At 45.6% G+C, this 20,366-nt stretch overlaps 1 protein-coding gene across 3 annotated transcripts in view; it reads right to left on the reverse strand.

Annotated features, from left to right (window-relative positions):
- Positions 1 to 20,366, reverse strand: part of ENTPD8 (ectonucleoside triphosphate diphosphohydrolase 8) — a 562,224-nt gene that overhangs the window by 352,722 nt on the left and 189,136 nt on the right. For all 3 annotated transcript variants that reach the window (XM_078642095.1, XM_078642094.1, XM_078642096.1), the window contains exon 2: positions 3,928 to 4,060. In XM_078642095.1, coding sequence (XP_078498221.1) covers positions 3,928 to 4,053 — 126 coding nt within the window. In that variant the 5' untranslated portion in view covers positions 4,054 to 4,060. The remainder of the gene's footprint in view (positions 1 to 3,927; positions 4,061 to 20,366) is intronic.

Here is a 20,366-nt window from a genome sequence, read left to right on the forward strand (position 1 = left end):
TGATGGGCTACCGTCTGTGTTTTATGTCATGTACATGGACCGATTGGCCCCTCAGCTGTTAACCCTATACAATCGATCAAAGCAAGATGGCTACCTACCTAGCTCAACAAGGGAGGCAGTAATTATACATCTCCTCAAGCCGGACAAGCTGGCGTGGGACCGCACAGCCTATTGCCCACTTGTGATACTTAACCTTCACTATAAGATCTTGAGCAGTGTTTTGCCAGCGGACTGATGGTACATATGACAACTCTGGTGCATGGGGACCAGGCCAGGTTTATTCCTTCACGGAATATGGCCATGAACATATGAAGACTGTGCCAACTGATAAATGGAACGGCGGAAGAGGGAGGAGAGGCATGCGTACTATCGATTGACATTGAAAAGGCCATCAATAGTTTGGCGTGGCTATATGTGTTCAGGGTCTTGAGGGCATTTGGTCTGGGTGAGGGTTTTGTGGCCTGGACGAAGATTCTGTATAACCGCTCGACTGCCAGGTTCAGAACGGGAGAGTGATTTTTGAAGCCTGCAGTGTGGGTAGGGGAACAAGGCTGAGCTGCCCACTGTCTCCCCTCTTGTTTGCCCTGGCAATAGAACCATTAGCTGTCCATGCACGGGCGGGGAGGTACTACAGGGGATTGGATGGGATGGGTCAAACACACTACATTGCTCTATATGCAGACGATCTTTTAATGTTCCTTACCAATGCTGCTGAAGAGCCGCAGGGTACCCGAGATTTGCTGGCTAGACTGGGGCAGGTGGCGGGGCTCAAATTTAGCTGGAATAAGACGTGTCGATTCCTGGTAGGAGGGAATAGAGCTGAACCGCCTGAGGGGCTAGATGTGCGATGGGAAAGAAGATGCCTGCCTTATTTAGGAGTCAGAATTTATCATGAGCCTGCAGACTTATTTGAGGGCAACATAGGGAGTGCACTGAGAGCTGCCAGGAGTAATTTTGATTTTTGGGGAATTCTGCCTTTATCAGTAGCGGGGAGAGTGGCATTGCTAAAGATGATAACCTTGCCTCGTCTACTTTACTATTTTGGAGCGCTACCACTTTGGGTACCTTGAAAATATTTTGTCCAACTAAATACTATGGTTACGGGTTTTCTGTGGGGTTCAGGGAGGCGTAGAGTGGCGCTGAATACTATGATGCGCCCTAGGCAGGAGGGAGGGCTAGCAGCTCCTTATTTTGAGGCCTATTACCATGCAGCCCAATTTCAATGGTTCACGCAGTGGATGGCGGGGAGGTTGAGGGTAGAGATGGACCAGAGGGGTATGGACCTGGGCCACCACCAACTTGCTCGGATTCTTCTCCAGCTGCCGATACGTGAAAGGGAGGTGTCGAGGGATCTGTGGGTAATGCGACAATGCTGGAATAGAGCCAACAGGAGAATTAAGGTGGGTCCCTCGTACGCGCCTGAGATCCCAATATGGCTATGTGAGGTGCCGTATGGAGGAGACTGGCAGAGGGTACGGAACTGGGAAGACCTGGGGATCTCCAATATGGGGGATCTCTATGAAGATGGTGTCCTCATACCATTTCAAGACATGAAATGCCCGCCCAAGACTTTCTCTTGCATGCGGCATTGACAGCAGCCATTCGTAAACACTGGAAAAAAGGAATGGAGGAGCCACAGACCTTCCTCCCCTGTCAGTATGTGGTCAATTCAACGGGGAAGATCAAGGCGGTTACCTGCCTTTATAGGAGAATCACACAGAGGTCTAGAACTCCCTTAGAGGGGCTGCGTATTAAATGGGAGGCGGATCTGGGAACATCTATAGAGGAAAAGCTGTGGGAGATGTTGATGGAACGAGCGTGGAAGTGCTCCTGGAACGCGAGATTCCAACTAATACAATTTTATGTGTTCCATCGGGCGTACCTCACTCCTCTCAAAATTAATTAGTTTTTAGGATCCCACACAGCCGGTCCACGGTGTGTTTGTACACATGCTTTGGGAAGGCCCACAGTTACGCGGGTTTTGGGGGGAGGTCTTGTCCAGACTCAATGAGGTGACAGATCGGGATCTGCAGCAGACTCACTGGTTTCCCCACACTGCCCGTAATAAGATCACCAGTAAATTCATAGATTTAGGATTAGTCCTATCCAACAGGGAGATTACTAGTCACTGGCAAGCTGTCACTACACCTAATATAGCCCAATGGATGCAGGAATTTATAAAGTGGGCGGATTGCGAGGGGATTTTCCAACTACAAGTGGCCCGGAGAACCAACAATGATAAATTGCTGGAAACGGCTAGGGCCTGGATAGCGATGGTGGACCTGCTTAAGAGCCCGACTGATGATGACGACTGACCTTCTGAAGGTGGGGGACTCATCCTCGAGCTCTGGACCATTGCCTCTGTTGAGTAGGTGGGACGGATGCTGGGTGCGGCGATTGAGGTGAGAGCATCCCCCAAGATGGAACCCTGATTATTGACAAGGATTTCAATAGGGTGGTAGGAATACATACTGGGCGACATGGGAGATATGAGGGAGAGCAACATGTCTGAGGGGATGGGGAGGCAGGGACGGAGGGAGGAACGGGGAAGGGGGGACATAGTATATCCTTAATATGGACAATGCTGTATGCATGAATGTGTTATGTACTAGGAATATGAATTCTCATGAGAGTGGTAAAGAAAAAGTGAATAAAGTTTGTTTACAAAAAAATTATTGAAATCCGCAAATGGAAGCACTGTGAATAATTGCAGAAATGTAAGGCTCCGCATGAGCCTCAGTTAGTGCAGCCGGTTTATCCATTCTCGTTGTCCCACACGTGGAGCCCTCAGTTCTCAGGCTCCATGGCCCCTGTGCAAGGGGTGGTGTGGTTCAGCGTCAGGACGGCCGCTCGTTATATCCAGCTCAGTGGGGAGTGTCCATCACATTAACCGCACTAGACAACGAGGAGCTTCCCCAGAGATTTATTAATTATTACACACGGTCGCCTTCACCAATTTAATAGTTGCAACGAGCCGCAGTCCAAAATGTTTATATATATGTGTGTGTGTGTGTGTGTGTGTGTCTTTCATACTTGTGTGATACCCTGCCCCACTAACCCTTATCAGTGGTCCAATAGAGAACACATTTTTTTAAATTGGGTTCTTACCACAATTATGGTGGAGTGAGTTATAGTTACTTTAGGGCAGGAGTGATAGTTACTTGAGATAACTATAACTTGTGAATTTCAGTGTTTTTTTTAAAGTTTAAAACGTTACGTTGTCACTGAAATTTTCACCTAACTATAACATTACTTTACCCTTGGCCCAGCACTACAACTTATCAACGGGACGATAATGCCCCCATCCTCGCAAACAGTCTCTGGCCCCTCTTGTCTTGCCTCTTCCCCTGTTATCCCCTCTATGTTTTGTGTCATATTTGTTTGAACGCTGAGAAGTTTATTTCACAAAACAATTGCATTTGTTCATGTCTATTTAATTGGAAAAGGGAAACAGTCTGCAGTCTCACGCAGACGAAAGGGCACGTGATGCAGTTTTGTTTTTTGGGAGAACGGACACACTCATCCTCTGCCCTCCACCCCAACCAAATGAATGGCCCTGACTTGCTCTTGCAAAGCACTCCCACTTCTGAGCATGAAATCACAAGGGCACTGTTTGACCATGTTATCTACATTTTAGTATGAGACCTTAATCCTCTGATATGTCATGAACTGAATGCGGGGCCCTGCCTACAGCGGCGCCCACGGAAACTAGCACCCTGGTCCTGATGCTAAAAATGGAGAGGCAAGGGTGCTTTAAAGGATTCTGGTTTTGCCTTAGAGAGGTCTCTGCGGCAAGGTTGCTGCTGGGATTTAACACTCATTTCCATCCCAACATGAGGAGAATGTCTGACTCGGATATCAGGAAGAAACAGAAAGACAGATGTATGGAATAAACGATTGTGTAATAACCCAGGCAGCATCACTTACCTTTAACGAAGGGGCAATAACACTTCTCCAGTTAACGATGCTTAGGACAAGGGCCACTACTGCAGATCCAATTAATAGGGCAAGGATAATTCCTACAGCAGTTTGTGTTTTGCCATTGTCTTTCATGTTTCTCCTGCGTGAAAGAGAGAGAGAGAGAGAGAGAGAGAGAGAGAGAGAGAGAGAGAGAGAGAGATGGGTTTAATATTAAAGGCTTCGTAGTTAATTCCTGAACTCAGCTCCATTCTCACTACACATCCGTTCTTTCATAATGTACCTCTTGTATAGTATTTTCCAAGATGATTAGAGCATATTATCGAAGTTTATTCCAATCCTGAAACACCTGCTCAGCATCCTCAGACAACTGCTCTCCAGGATTCTAAGGAAGAGCCGTTCTAGAATCCCTGAGAGCTCATGCACAATCCAAGTTGAATCATAACAGTGGCATAACACATCTTCCCCCTTTACAAAATACCAAACAAAGCTACTTAATAAGTAATATGCAAGAATAATATGCACAACAATTACATGTAAATTGAGATAATGGTTTAAGCTACGTTACTAATAAGGACGAAAATGAACTAAAATACAGACTAAAATAAATTGGAACTTCTTCCCCCTTTATAGAAAAACTAAGTTATAGACTAAAATGAGGCACAAACTTAACATGCCCAAAGAAAGAGTAAAAAGCTATGAATTTCTCTTTTCTTCACACATAAAATCATCAAGCCACTGGTTGCCTTTTCTTAACGCTTCCTGTCCGTCCAGTTCCTGAGATGCCTCTACCTCCAAGCCTTTACTTGCACTATCAGGGCTGGATTGGAAATCCAAAGTAGTCCTGTCAATTTTGTCATACCAGCCCCCACACTTAGGAGGAGGGCAAGCGTGAAGCACTCCTGCTTAACAAAACCGGTCCCCAGCACTGCTGCTTTTGTTACTGGGGGCAGATATTGCAGCATCGCTGCAAAACCTGCCCCAGTAACAAAACCGTCCCCCACCAGTCCAATCCCAGCCTCCGTCCTTCCAGCCTCTTGGGCAAACACCTGATGCCCGCTACGGCCAGTCCGACCCTGTCCTTAGTACTTTTGTTTTCCTTGCCCGTTGTTAGACCTGGTGCCCTTGGCGCGGTTTCCCCTAACTTTTTGCCTTCAGACTTCCTGTTTTGGCTGACTTCGTTTTTGCTGGTCTTAGGTCTCTGCACACTTTACCAATGCTAACCAGTGCTAAAGTGCTTGTGTTGTTTGCTTAAAACATGGTAACATTGGCTTATACCCAATTGGCATATGTAATTTACTAATAGGTCCCTTGTAAAGGGCACTACATGTGCCTTGGGCTTGTACATTAAATGCTACTAGTGGGCCTGCAGCACTGCTTATGCCACTCACTTGAGTAGCATGTCAACAAGTCTCAAGCTTGCCATTGCAGGGCCTGTGTGTGCAGTTTTAAACTGCTATGTTGACCTGACAAAATAAACCATTTGTCAGGCCAGGCCCAAGCCCTCCATTTTAATACACAAAGCCACCCCTAAGGGAGGCCCTGGAAAGCACAGAGAGCAGTGTAAAGTGTACCTAAAAAGATGGACATGTACTTTTAAGTTTTACATGTCCTGGTAGTGAAAAACTCTTAAATGTGTTATTCACTACTGCAAGGCCTATCTCTTCCTTAGGATAACATTCAATCAATCAATCAATCTGGATTTGGAAAGCAAGGCTAACCACCCGTGAGGGTATCCAGACACTGAGAGTGCTGCTGCAGGGGGCTCAGTAGAACATCCAGGTTTTGCGTCCCTATTTCAGTAGAGAGAATGAGGTCCATAGGTGAAGTGGGAAGTGGTTCCAGGACTTCACGGAGAGGTAGGAGAGGAGTGTCCTCCACTGTTGCTGCAGTGGATGCGGGAGGTGTGAGCGAGGCAAAGGGAGGTGGAGCGCAGGTATCTGGAGGGTAGGTGGAGGTTCAGTTGGCGGTTTATGTATGCTGATCCCTTGGTTTCTGTAGGGCTTTGAAGGTAGGGATCAACATTTTGAACTGGCATCTCTTTGAATGGGGAGCCAGTGAAGCTTCTTGAGGTGGGGAATGATATGGGTCTGTTTAGGGAGGTCTAGGATAAGAATGACCGCTGCGTTCTGTATTGTCTGTAGTCTCTTGAGGAGGTGCAAGAAGATTCAATCGTAGAGTACGTTGCCATAGTCCAGTTGGCTGGTGACCAGGGCCTATGTGGCGGTGCGTCTGATGTCGTTGGGGAGCCACTTGAAAATCTTGCAGAGCGTGCAGGGGTGATGAAGCAGGCGGAGGTGACTGCGTTGATTTGTTTTTTCTTGGTGAGATTACTGTACAGGATGATGCCAAGGTTGTAGGTGTGGTCAGACGGAGTGTGTAAAGGTCCTAGATCGGGGGGCCATGAGGCGTTGTTCCATGGGGAGGTGTTTCCGAAGATCAGCACTTCTATCTTGTCAGTGTTGAGTTGTAAACAGTTGTTTCTCATCCAGTCAGCAATTTTCGTCATGCACCTGCGGAGGTTTGTCAGCGGAGGGGTCTTCTGATGGGTATTTTCAGCGTAGAATATGATGCTCAGTCCATGCAATTGTATGACGTTGACCAAGGGAGTCATGTAGGTGTTGTTTAGGGCTGAGGAATGAACCTTGAGGGAACAGCAGATGGTGGGGCATATTACCAACGATTAGCGATATTTATCTCTAATGAGGCTTAGCAACGAATTTTTTAACGCTAAGCATCGCCGGAAATTATCGCAGAGATAACTTGCTATTAGCAAGGTTTATCTCAGAAGTGATAAAAATCCTCGCGCTAATTGCCAAATGAGAGATTATCGCTGGAAAACCAACGATAATCTCTCGAAGTTTGGCATTAGCTTGATGATAGGGGCTCACAAACTTAGCCATGATATCCACCTTCCATAGGATATCATGGCTAAGTCAGGAAAATACCAGGTGTAAAAAAAGCAGTGCTAACCGCGGTTAGCGCTGCTTTTTTTATCACTAACAGGGTTAGCAAAATCCTTGATAATAGGAGAATTTTCGCTTAACAACATTTCTCCTATTATTTTTCTCTGGAACGCCCCCTTTGCATCTCATTAGAGATGCAAGGTGAAGCGTAGAGAAAAAGGGTGCTAACATGCGAATTTGCGTGTTAGCACCCTGTTACTGATAGGGAGATAATTTTATCTCCGCTTTCTTGGCTTTTAAAGCCAAAAATGCGGAGATAAATCCCTTGATAATATGCCCCGGTGTTCTTAGGTTCCAAGGTGGATTGTCTGGGTCCTACCTGTGATGAAGGAGGCAATCCACTTGAGGGCGTATCCTTGGACTCCCTTTTGTGAAGCTGTTTGATCGGGTATGGTCCTAACGACCCTACATTGTCATTCACCCAGCTTGGAGCCAAGGCATGAGAGGTAGGAAATTCCATGCACTTCAAAGACACCTTCTAGAAGCTTCTCCCAGGTTCCAAACCAGGCGACCAGTGTATAAAAGAAGGACCTCAGACACCACCACTTGAGTACACTTCTGGACCTGTGTGTACTCTGCCATGAAGAATGACTGCTGTTCTGCTGAAAGGGCTGTCACTCTGCTGAACTGCCACTCTGAAGGAGCTGCTGCCTTTTTGTGCCAACCTGCTACCCTCTTACCTGGGAGGTAGAACTGGACCTGCAACCCATCTTGAACCCAGGACACCAGAGGGACTCCAGGGGCTAGCCTGCTGGCCTCCTGATCTGAGCCTCAGGAACATAAAAGGCTCCCCAACAGCTCCTGGACCTGACTTCAGTGGGTTCCTGACTCCCAAGTGCTGTCTCTCAGGTCCTGGACCCTTGGTATGTCTCTAGAACTCGTAAATTCCAGTTTTTCGGCTTTTCGTGAATGGGCTTGTTCGCACCAGAACAGTGCTGCGCACACTAAAAATTTGCACGAGACACCACAAGCCCATCTCTTCAACCTGCAAGCATTGATCGCCAAGGAGGACCGCCAGTGCTAAGCATCAACCCTCTGTAGGTAAGTAGGATCTGCTTCTATCGTTACCCCCACTTATTGCCTGGGGCTAAGCTATATTCGACTAGTCTGACTGGGATCCTGCTAATCAGGACCCCAGTCTATCTGCTTTCTTCCTAAATGGGTATGTTCAGTACTTAAGTACACCCCAGAATGGATACTGGGTTACCTTTATAAGTCCCTAGTATGTGGTACCCATGTACCCAGGGCTTGGTACCCCAGAGGTATTATGCCACCAATGAGAGACCATTCAAAACGGAACTACAGGCCTGCCATTGCAGCCTGTGTAAGTTGGTGCTTGCACCACTTACTAAAGATATAGGTTTCCTATATCTAGGGTCACTGCACTTAAAACCTCTCTAGCAGGCCTTTGCAATCCTCAAGGCAGGGTGCTTGGTTCTAAGAGAAAGGGTGACCCTGCATGAGTGCCACTGTAGACTATGAAGCCCATTCTCCTGGGTTGTGAAGCAGCCAAATGCTATATAGAGGGGCACTGCGCAATTACTCGATGACCATCTCAAAACTGGCTGCAACGAATCCTATAATGTTTGGTATCAAACATGTTGGAATCACACCCCCACACCATAAACAGTGTGGGAGGTATGATTCCAAGCACTGTAAGAGCCATCCGTTAGGCTCTCGGTGTTCCCAGCACCAGCCTTCTTGACCCAGACAGCACAAAATGATTGCTGCCGACCAGAGACACGATTCTGCCCTCCTGCTGCTGAGCCAAGCTAGAGCAGGGGAAGGCAGAACAATAGGCATCCTGTCACAGGGAGGTGAGAACACCTCCCAGACAGGATTTAGTGTATTGGGGTAGGATGGGTGCGTTTGCCATCACCACTCAGTCTGCATGAGGGGCACATTTTATGTCCCTGTGCATAGTCTAGTTCAAACCAGTCCTGGAAGCCGTTGGCTCCCACTCTGGCATGAAACTGGAAAAAGGACATGGGGTAACCTCCCCCTGTCCAGACCCTCCCCTGGGAGGGCCCCCTGAATCTTCCCAACCTTTCCCTAGGGTACTTAAGGCCTTGCCTGGGTGTAGGTCCCTAGATGCGTCGTGGGATAAGATTCAGATCAGACACCAATTTTTCTTCTACAGTCATGGCACTCTGAAAGTGTGTTTGGGCCTGACTTTGTCTCTCTTCCAGTCTGCTGCATCATCTGTGCCTGTGCATCATTCGGGAACTTTCCATGGCCTGTGAATCATCAAAGACACTTGAAGGAATCTCCATTGGAGTGAAGGAGTTACTCCCCTACATTCGCAGGCACCACAAGTAAGTCGACCAGTCTGCTGATCCTGAGCTCCTCCAGACTCCGTAATGTTCTACAACACAGGTGGTGGTTTTTCACAGCTACTGAGGCCTGCCCTGCCCTCTTACCAAGTTTTAGGCCAGTATCCCTTGTGGGGGTTGCAATAACCAAACCCCTGTACGTCGCGTCAACTTGCAGTTGCAAAGGCTTGTTGGCTTCCTTCTAAGAAGATCTTTGGGCTCCAAGTTCCCCCCACCTCAAGCACTGCCAGTGAACAAAATCTTCAGCCCACCACATTGTTTACATTGTGGCCTGCATCTTTTGGTGAATGGCGACTCCAGTGCCTTGGGACTGTGGGACAATTTGACGGTCACACTTGTTTCTTTTGGGCTCCCCTGATTGCTTGGGGCATGCTTGTGGTGAGTCCCCTGCACCTAGCTCGGCCGACGTTGCCCCTTCTTCACTTCCAAGGCTTGGTGGTTCTCCTGCTGGACCCTGGCCCCTAAGCACTCAACATCCTTCATGGAACAGCTTCTGCATAGCTCCTGGTCCTCCTCAGCGTTGCCTGGTCCTCCCAGCTGCAGAGTCAAGGTCATCGTCACCCATCCTGCAACACATGACATCGGAGGGCATTCATCTTCCAAGTCTCCTGGTCACTCCTGAGTGACATAGACTCTGTCCCCTATGCTTGCAGATGTCTCTCATCTAGAATCCACCTTTGGATTCCACTGAACACTTTCTCCTTCTGCAACAGCGTCACTTTCCTGAAGTCCTCCATTGGGTTCGACAGCAGTTTCCGACACAGCTTCACACGTATGCACCCGCCTTCCCTGGTGTAGGATACATAGGTACTGGGGTATCCACCGGTGGGGTGTCTTCCAGAGGGTTTTTTCAGGGTCCACTAGGAAGGGTCCTTAATCTTTAAAAATCTAACTGCGACTTACACGTAGACTTGTATGGTGCACGTGATCATGTTTTCACACTGCACACGCTCTCTGTAGGGTCCCTATCTACTTACCCTGGGTGGTTCTGTGGGTCCCCAGCACTTCTACGTCCTCTCAGCATTGTCTTGACCCAAATTGTGGTTCTTGTACCACTTTTTTAGTATATGGTTTGACACACCCCGGGTTCCACGGTGTATTCTGTGCTATTTACTGTGTTTCTTTGTTAAAGTAGTGTGTGCATTGTGTTTATCTCTGTCTAGGAGTTATTGGAACGTACTATATAAATACTTGGTGTGGCTCTTTTCACTTAATCTATACTATAACAGTGCATTCTGGTAAAATACGCTGCTTTACACTCCGTCCAGGCTAAGCCTGAACGCTGCTCTCCACAGCTACCACTTAGAGAGCTTTCTAAGGTTTCTAAGACCTCTTAAAATCACCATAAGGGTTGTATGGACTGGTGCAAGGTGCCCACTTACATTAGAGGACATCATATACCATGCCAGCATCTCACACCCGCCCATCCGGACGCCTGGCCTTCTCCTCGCGCCACACTGACCACTGACCACTGTCAGCGATGCGCTGCTTGCTCCCGGAGACTTTCTTCCATGCAAACTGGACTCTTGGCACAGAAAATGAGATGGCAAACCTTCAGCTGGACTATTCTGGGACTGTGTCCAACCCTCACTCCGTTGCAGTGAGGCTGATATTTTCTATTTGACCAGGTCCAGTGCGACCAGATGGCCGTGATTGGTGCCTTATGCTTTTAGGTGCTATACTGCAGTTTGTTCTTTAAAAATGAAGAACTCCAGTTCTACTGATTGGATTTTGTTGGTTTGATCTTGTTTCATTTATTAAATTAAGCTTTATTTTTCTGACCTGGTGTGGGAATCTTTTTTTGTGGTGATTTCACTGTTTTACTTTTTGAAGTGTTGCACAAATACTTTACACATTGCCTCTAAGTTAAGCCTGGCTGCTCTGTGCCAAGCTACCAGATGTTTGAGCCCATTTTAATTTTGGGTTTGCTTGTGCCTTACCCTGCCTAAGGGTGGGCGGAAGTCACGGAGTTCCGCTATGCGGCAATTCCGCGAAGCACCCCCAAAACTCCGCTCCGGAATTGCTGTACACACTTCTGCACAATGCCCGTTCTATTTAATGACCACTTCCTCTACCGTCAGCTTTTACTGTCAGTAGAAACCATGCACTAAAGCTCGTGACAGGCGATGCACTTTCACTCTAGCACCCCCCAGTACAAACCAGGACTGAAAACTGTTAGAAAAACAGCTCCCCAGCCAAACCATTGTGTGTGTTTGCACTAAGGAGGGCTCTGTGAGACATAGCCACTGATGATTAGATTACAATGGCATAGCCAATATCCTGCGCAGATTATTACTGACACCCGCAGTTATTACATTTCCACTTAAACAAGTTTTGTTTTTACAAGCCGAGCAGGAGTCCAAATAAGCGATAAATACAAAGGCGAAGAATTCTGCCATGCAGGTCAAACACTCATTTGACATTTATATGATTTGTCTGACCGTTAACCTGTTCTGTGCTCATGACAAGCTCAGCTCGTCATGACCGTTGCGCCGCGCCCACGCGGGGATAATTCCCCATCTGTGCTGGGCGTTCCATTGGAACGGGCGTGCTCGCTCGTCATGAACACAGTGCCACCGTGCTGCATGACGAGCCGAGCTCGTCATGAGCAACGGGGCGCTGCGCGCGCCCCCTCTCCCCCAGCACAGCAGGGGAATTAGCCCCGTAGGGGAGGGGTTAAGGTTTTGCTTACAATATTGTACCATATGAGTGGGTTACCGGGCAACATGAAAGTACCACAATGATACGATCATAGTGTATATAATTTGCATAATTAGTTTACCTGGCCTATTTAAAATCAACCTTTCTTCGTTCCTTTCAGTGTAACATTTTGGCTGATACATATCAGAATCAGAGCTCTTCGCTGCCCACAGGGCCGGACTGAGAACCAAAACCGGCCCTGGCAAAGTGCTCGGCCGGCCCCCGGGGGTTTGGGGGGGGGGGGGAAGGTTGGGGGTGCGACTGAGCTCTTTCCCGGGGCCGGTTTTCGGCCGTTTTTGTTACAGGGCTGATTTTGCCCAAAACTGGCCCCCACCCTTGCAGGGCACAGGGGGATTGCCTGGTGCCTGCAACGGCCAGTCCAGTCCTGGCTGCCCGTTCTCTCACATATGTTATATTTATTAGGGCTGACGATAAACTCGCTGGATTTACAATACCAGAAACATGCTTTTTCTTGTATCAATTGTCACACATATACTAATTCAAAACAGTTATGATGATGTCCGTTTTGCAATTCAAGTGCAAAACATCACTTATTGAAAAAATTGCGAAATATGTAACCGCTAGGCTGACTTGATCGTTAAATGCTGATCCGTCTGCTGTGAAAACAATTAATCAAAAACCTCTCTTTAGGCGGCCCATTCATAACCGGGAGGGCCAAATTGTGATGATATGGGAGGTAGGGAATCTACTGCTATTGCATGCAAATTCACCAACATGAAGTCAGTGATTATGGCTTCGTAACCAGCGGAATCCGTACAGTGCACAGACCAGTACTTGAGTGAGAAAGGTTGTCAGTGGCAGTGCATAGTGTGCACAAGAGACATTTCAGACGATTGTAGAGCTTTTTCACACTGCATGATACTTTTAAAGGGAATCAAGATATTTGTTCCCTGCACTCGCCTCCTGGTCTACCCAGACCATCCAGAGTCCCGTGTTGTCCATAGCCATGGTGCAGTTCCTGTGTTGCGCCTCCCTTCAGCTGAAGAGAACACTGCACAGCCAGATGGGATCTGGTGAACTTACACCAAGCTCCCCCGAGAGGCTGCTGGCCCTAAGTACGAAAAAGGGCATGAGGCACATGCACAACGCACAACTAGTGCAACCAGAGAAAGAGAAGAGGGATGGCTGCAGCCCGGCCAGCAGAGATGTGTGGTGCAGCGGCCAGGTGAGGTGACTCCAGAACATGGGGGCTCAGGGTTTGATCCCCGGCCCCGGACGGCAGGTCAGCCCAGCACCATGTGACTCTGGGCAATAGCTAGCTTTATCTTCCCTACGGCCTCCAGGGCCTTGATACACTTGGATAATTCTTTGCGCTTTACAAATACTGAATTTCAGTTTAGAGGTGCTACTTACATCAATAAGGCATGAAAATGAAAGAGAGACAACAACCTCACACATAGCATCTCTCACAGGGTAGTTATTGGATCTAAGGGTAGCCGCACTGGTTAACTCCACTACATGGTGGAGATTTTTTTGCCAAACTTTGCACTCCAAACGGAGTACCAAGTAGTAAAACTCTGTATACACCACCAGCAGAGCAGAGTTCACTGCCCACCCCTAACCCTGACTAGGATTGTGGTTGCTGCATCTCAGTCAACCAGTAACCCAATTCTAACTTCCATATGTTGATTTCTGAGACTTTTCCACTCCCACCTTTTCAGAATTTCCCTCTGGATTAACCATTAAACCTACACTACTTTTCTCCCTTTGGTTCTCCTTCGCACAGACTCCTTCAGCATGATTTCCATACCCGGCTTCTTCATAATCATCCCAGGCTGCACACTCTCTACCATCCTCTCCCTTAATACACATACTAGATGCACCTTTTAAAATTGCTAGTCATTTCAAATTCCGCACTTTACTATCACTCAACTGAACAGCATTGCAGGGAACTTTGATGCTTCTCATTAGTGTGTAATATTGACAAAACACAGTCACCCAAGCCATCATCACAAGCAGACTTGACTATGGCAACACACTCTACCTCAGCATCTTCAAACAACTCACACAAAGATTCCAAACCATCCAGAAGACTGCCGCCAGACTCATCCTAGACATCCCCAGAAGCTCGCACATTACCCCTTACCTCAGGGATCTTCACTGGCTACCCATCCAGAATTGCTGCAAATTCTAACTTTTCATCCATGCCTACAAAGCCCTCCACAACACCGGACCAGCCTACCGCAATAATCAGCTCCAACTCTACCAACCCTCTGTTATGTAGCACCTATACAATATATACAGGATCTGCTCGTTTAGACAGCATACACTGTAGGATTGGTGTCAGACTGATTCCGGACACCCCAACCGGGTATGTTGGCTTCTGGTACCAACTAGCTCACAGTGCCACTAGACTCTCCTCTTACCAAGGAGAGAATAGGTCTTGGCAACCATCGAACATGACTGATCCCTCAGGACCGTGGAAACAATATACTACCTTTCGTTCAGTCACTCGTGCTTTCTTAGTCTGTCTCAGAGATATATACAGAATAAACAGGCTATGCATTTACAATAAGTATTTATTGAACACTTGTTAATCTGGTGTATAATATATGAGCTGCAACAACCATTAGACAGTATAAGATATAAATGATAGCAGTATTATGAAGGTAAACAGATGGTACAGCTCTACCATCTTACAATAGTCATGAATATTTACGAGTATATAAAACACATGATAAAAGATGCGTACTCCTACGATCCCTTTCTAACTAGATGTACCGAAGTGTACCTAGCATGTGTGTAGGTGTTAAGCCAAGACTCCCTTCAGGATTTAGTCAACCCCATTACCTGAAGTGAGAGACTGAGGGACCCCGTCCTGGTCTCGAGTTGGCACCCCGCAAGGGACGTTAGACCACTGCGAGCTGGAGTGTCTGCATTCAGGAACCTCAGCGTCTCTGGTCAGTGTGTCGGCCAGGAAGTCTCGGTCTCCTCTGTTCTATCTAAGCAAGATGTGATGTATATATACCCATAGGTCTCCCAGGGGTCCTACCTTGCAGTATTACTGTGTCGGCCTAAGAATGATGTTGGGCATGAACTTTATACATAGATATTATACAGAAGATAGTCGTCCTGCTGTGCATCCAAGAATCCTCATGCAGAATTTATAAGGTCTCAAACTACGGAAAACCTGTGTTCTGAATGCAGTGTTGTATCTAGGTGAAAGGTCAGTCCCTGTAAACCGTGACAAGTGTAATGTAGGAAGAATATAGGTGAAGGGTAAGGAAGTTGCCGGGGCCTATATTATGGTACCTATATATAATATAACACCCACTCCTCTTCCAAATGGACGACATAGTTAAATTCTAAACGTACTACTAGGCTGACTAGATACTGGTGCGGAAATAGTTAAAACATATTAGTTTCATGTTAAGCTAAAAAATATGTTTAAAACATTTAAAAGGTTCTGAAAATATTTTAAAAAGAGGTAAAAAATGGAAATTGACACTCAAGCTATAGTTCTAATATGCCTGTAGGTATAGTTCGAACTACCACAAGCATTTGAAAGCCATGCATGCTCAAAAAGAATGTCAATTTTGATATGGGGTTCGAATTTTCCATTTGTTTTTCAAAAAGTGGACTTTGTCTCAGCACATGATGGGCCAAATCAGTCAAACGTTAATGTGCCCTGGCTGGTAGACGCAATTTTTTTGTTGCCTGCCTCCGCAGTCGATGGTCCCTGTAACAACTCACAGATTATGTCAATTTAGCACAGATGATCTTTTGTACTGTCCACAATCGATGCTGGGGCAGCCTATGCACCATCCATGGCCTGGGTGTCAGAGGATGAGCCAATGTCTATTCCAACAGGAGCTGATACTACCTGTGTTGGCTCTAGGAATGGTGCCATCAACATAGGAATACGCTGGGGACACTGCAGAACATGGGCCGTTATCGGGTCCAGTAAAACATCAACGTCCGGTTGCGCACATGATGGGAGTGTCAGACATAGATCTAACACGCATTCTTCTTCGCAAAACAGGCATCGGAGGACAGGTAAGATGCAGTTCATCCAGACTGGTCTAAATGACAAGAACCAAGATGCGCTTAGTTCCCTTAGGCGAGGTGTGCCTAGGTGTTGTACCATGCGATCACAGTATTTTTGCTCTAGAAGTACTGTTTCCATCTCCTTGGTGACCGGGACGTCCATTGCATGTTACTCTGTCCAGTTTTTCAATACACAGCATTGTATACTTTGCTCCCCTCGGTGCCATTTCTATCTGTTTTTCTGTCAGATTGTACGAAGAAAACAGAGACGAGCTGTTTATGAAGCCCCAAGGCACATAGCCTGCGCACAAAGATTGCAGCGTCCAGCTTAATAACATAATAGAACGCAATTGTGATTGCCCGTGTTGTAATATGGACAAATCCTGTTCTAGTAGATCAATAGCAGAAGATACAATGTTGCCCAGTGAATATATCCTGAAGGTTAGTTTTGGCAACCCATTGTCGACTACTGCTGGAGCTTTCTCTAGGTTTATACGATCTATTGCTCGTAATCTTTCTGCGGCTTCTTGTTGTGATATTTCCCAAATCTCATTATAGACAGCATAATAGAAACGTTTATGACGTGGCTTCCTAGGACCTAATAAAAAATCCCTTAGGTCCACTTTCTCTGCAAGTAAGGATAAGTGTTGTTTCACATGTGTAAGCGGTGAGGTCTTTAGCCAATCAAGGCATAACTTCCCACTGTATGATGTCACTACCCCTGGGTGATGTCTTTATACAGAGCGTTGATCTGGCCTGTTAATACTAAACCCTTTGGTTTTACCCATGAATCTTTCCTGACAGCTATTGGTGTCTGTAGGCCAAATCAACCATCCCTTCCAAACGGGGTCTGATCTATTGTATTGCATGATCGCATTTACTGTAATCCCTTCATGTGATGTTATGGTACCCTCAGTGTTTGATGGTGTGGGCATCCGAGGTTTATTCAAATCTTTGTTCCTGGCCAATCCAAGACATGTCATCTCTTGCACTGTTTCATTCAAAAACATTATTTGTAGAGGAATAAAGCATCCTCTAATAGTGCCTCTGTTCCCTGGACCTGCCGGTCTCTAGTACCCCAGACATATTTTAAGTCTATGGTGTCTTTCCATAAGTTGAAACCTTGTTCAGACAACAGGGCAATAAAGGAAGCAGAATAACTCTGTTTGGTGTTTGTCAACATATTTTTCTGTGCTGGTGTAGATGCAACCATATAATAAAATGAGATTGGGTCTGACGTGTTCAACCCTGAAAAATATGGATATTTCTGGGCAAATGTCTTTGAACTGCTTTTCGGCGGTGTCGGGCAATGTTCCCATTGGTGGTATGTGAAAACATTTCTGGGATTTGCAGATTTATGGAGAAAGTGATGACCATATGTTGATAGCAGTTCATTGTTTCAAAATCTGATGTGTCTTCTAACATTTCATTATCAGAAAAAGCAGCAGATGTTTCTAAATCAGACAACATATTAGTTACAGTTTCATTATCCCAATCATTGGAAAATTTACTGGAGGTAATGATATCGCTCAATTAATTTTTAAATAAATGTGGTATTTTTAAAAGTTCTTTCGGGCCAAATATATCATAATCAACTTTGTCCTACACTATACCGTCTGGTATTCTGGTATAGGAACTGCTGTAATGTTCACTGATGAGAGGTCTCTTTTTTCACGATGTGATGATAGATGTGGTTTCAGAATCACATTCGCTTTTTGTGCTGCAGAGCTCTCGCGAAGATAAGTTCCATTTATAAGCATACTACCTAAGTTGATACCAGGTAAGTCGTTTTAAGAAAGTTCAGAAAGTCCTTAAATCGCTGTAGACAAGTTTTGTGGGCTGGCATCGTTTCAGGTTCACTTGGATCTAATGAAAACGCATCAAAGTCAATGAAATAGCCAGATGCACTCCTCAGATCATTTGTTTAGCTTCCTCCTGCTGCTGTTTCATCGTACCACAACTACGGATAAGCAAACTATTTGAGTCTCTGCAAATATCTTTTGTTCAGGTTACTAATTATTAAAAATATAGCAGGCCACCACTTGTTTAAACTTTGCGTTTGCACTTCAGTTGCGAACCATCTCTCTTATCTACCCTGGGTTGGAATAGAGAATATGGTTTGCTTTTAACATGGTGTAAATACAGCATTCTTCCATTCATGGTCTTGTTGGAGTCTCGATCTGACTGCACAAGTCTCTAAACATTGTAAACCTAAATATCACAGCTGCTGAGGTGCCATGCTTGTTGTTAGGCTTTCCTGTTTTCAAATCTATTTTGGTAAATTCAGGGGGGGGGGGATTCATTGTTTTCCAGTTTTTTTCAATACTTAAAAAACTGTGGTTATCAGTGGTTACACATTTTCGGGCCATTAAAGACAACAGATACAGTGTTTTTGAAATGGTTTGCTTTTATTATTTCCTGAATTGCTTCTCCACATTTCTTTGCTCACTAAGTGGCAAGCATGCTAACACGGAACATGTTCCAGTACCAAAGTCCCTAAAAGTGTTGCCCAGCCTACGCTAAAGGAGATGTTTCACATCTACACCAATTAAACTGAAGACTTGGGAGACAAGGGTGTTTTCAGACTCTAGTTTTATTATGTCCACTACTGCAGTTTTCCTGTAAAAATCTAAGAATACAATAGAGTACTTTTTTCACATCACTATCAATATGCGACCGAAGATCCTCCATTTCTTGCCTTGGGCGTCATCACCAAGCAAAGATTCCGTAAACGGTTGCCACATGGATAATATAGCCTCTAGGACTGAGAACCGCCGTCTAAATAGCACCGTTGGTATGACTCTTTCTTTGATGCCACACAAAGCACAAAATGAAAAATATTTGCATTTTAGTTCCCACGCATAATGAAGCGGTGCACCAGAATGGACTACAAAGTCAAAAGCATTCTTTATTAACTCTGAAGATTGTAACGATGCTTACAGCATACCATCTAGCAAGTGGCAAGGATCTCTTACAGAGAAGCACTTCAGCTCAAGTACTGATTTTGACAGGTCATCACACGACTTTTTCATATACGTAGCTGAATCATTACAAATACAAACAATATCACTCCAATCTTTGTTGAACCTGGAAATAACCTTTTGCAGAACCTGGAAATAACCTTTTGCAGCTACATTCCAAGTGACACTGCGTTACATGTTTTCCAAAAGTCTGCTGTCATGTTTCCCCCACTATCCCAGAAGCTCGGTGATAGAACTCTTTGCGCATATACCTGTCACTACACCTTGAATTGTATGTTTAAATCATGGAGTGTTTGACAATTCACCTATCAATATTGACTCATTAGAAAAGGGGGCTGATGCAGCAAAGGGTTTCACCCATTCTCTGTCTGTGAGTAAATGTAATGGTACATATTATCAGTGAAAGAATCACTATGCAAAGATGTAAATTAATTATGACTGCTTCTGATCGACACTGCATTTAATCTTGAGTGCAAAATAAGAGCAATGCCACATAGCGAATTGAAAAGGCAAGTTAGCAACAACCAAGTCTTTAATAGACAAGTGCTGAGAAGAGGTATAGTGTGCCTTTGACTTATTTTACTGTTGTGTAAGGGTCTAATGACTCTTGTGTTTTTCAGCTGATAAATAGAGATTCAGTTGTAATATTATTGTTACCTTTAATGTTAAAGTTGTAATGAACTCAAACAGTGCATGTCTGTCATTTATCTTAATAGTAAGGTGGTGAAAAAAGTTGTAAAATTACAGGCATGAATGGTTTTTGCTCAGGCAGTTCCCTATTTTTAGGTCGAGCCTAGCGGCAGAGCACATGCTTGCGCTGCTCACTCTGCGAGACATTGCGTGTTAGGGTATGCACTAGAAGCCCCGCCCACTCTCCGCCCATATTTGTCATTGGCTTTGTGTCATTTTCCTTCTTAACTGCTGGCTTCTGATCGGTAAATAGGCTTGTTAGTCCCGCCTTGTCTCCATTTGTTACCGCCCATAAGGACTGGACCTTTTACTGGTCATGTTACACGGTCGGTTTTATCTTGGCTGTGAGCACTATTTTGTTTAATGTTTTTTTATTTGCAGCGCTGGCCGCTTTCACATTCGCGGCCGGGCTTCTTTACTTAATTAATTTGCGTGCAGCGCGATCCGCTTTCACTTTAGCGGCTGCGCTTGTTTATTTTTTAATTAATTTGCAGCGCAGCCCGCTTTCACTTTAGCAGCCACGCTTGTTTATTTAATTAATTTGCAGCGCAGTCCGCGTTCTCTTTAGAGGCTGCGCTTATTTAATTAATTAATTTGCAGCGCTGCCCCTCACTTTAGTGGCCGCGCTTGTTTATTTAATTATTTTGCAGCACAATCCGTTCACTTTAACGTCCGCGTTTGTTCATTTTTTTAATAATTTGCAGCGTGGTCCGCTGATTTAGCGGCCGCACTTGTTTGAAGGAGTCTTTGAGCCGGGAAGTGCAACCCCC

This window comes from Lissotriton helveticus, chromosome 5_1, assembly GCF_964261635.1.
Source record: "Lissotriton helveticus chromosome 5_1, aLisHel1.1, whole genome shotgun sequence".
Taxonomy (NCBI): Eukaryota; Metazoa; Chordata; class Amphibia; order Caudata; family Salamandridae; genus Lissotriton; species Lissotriton helveticus.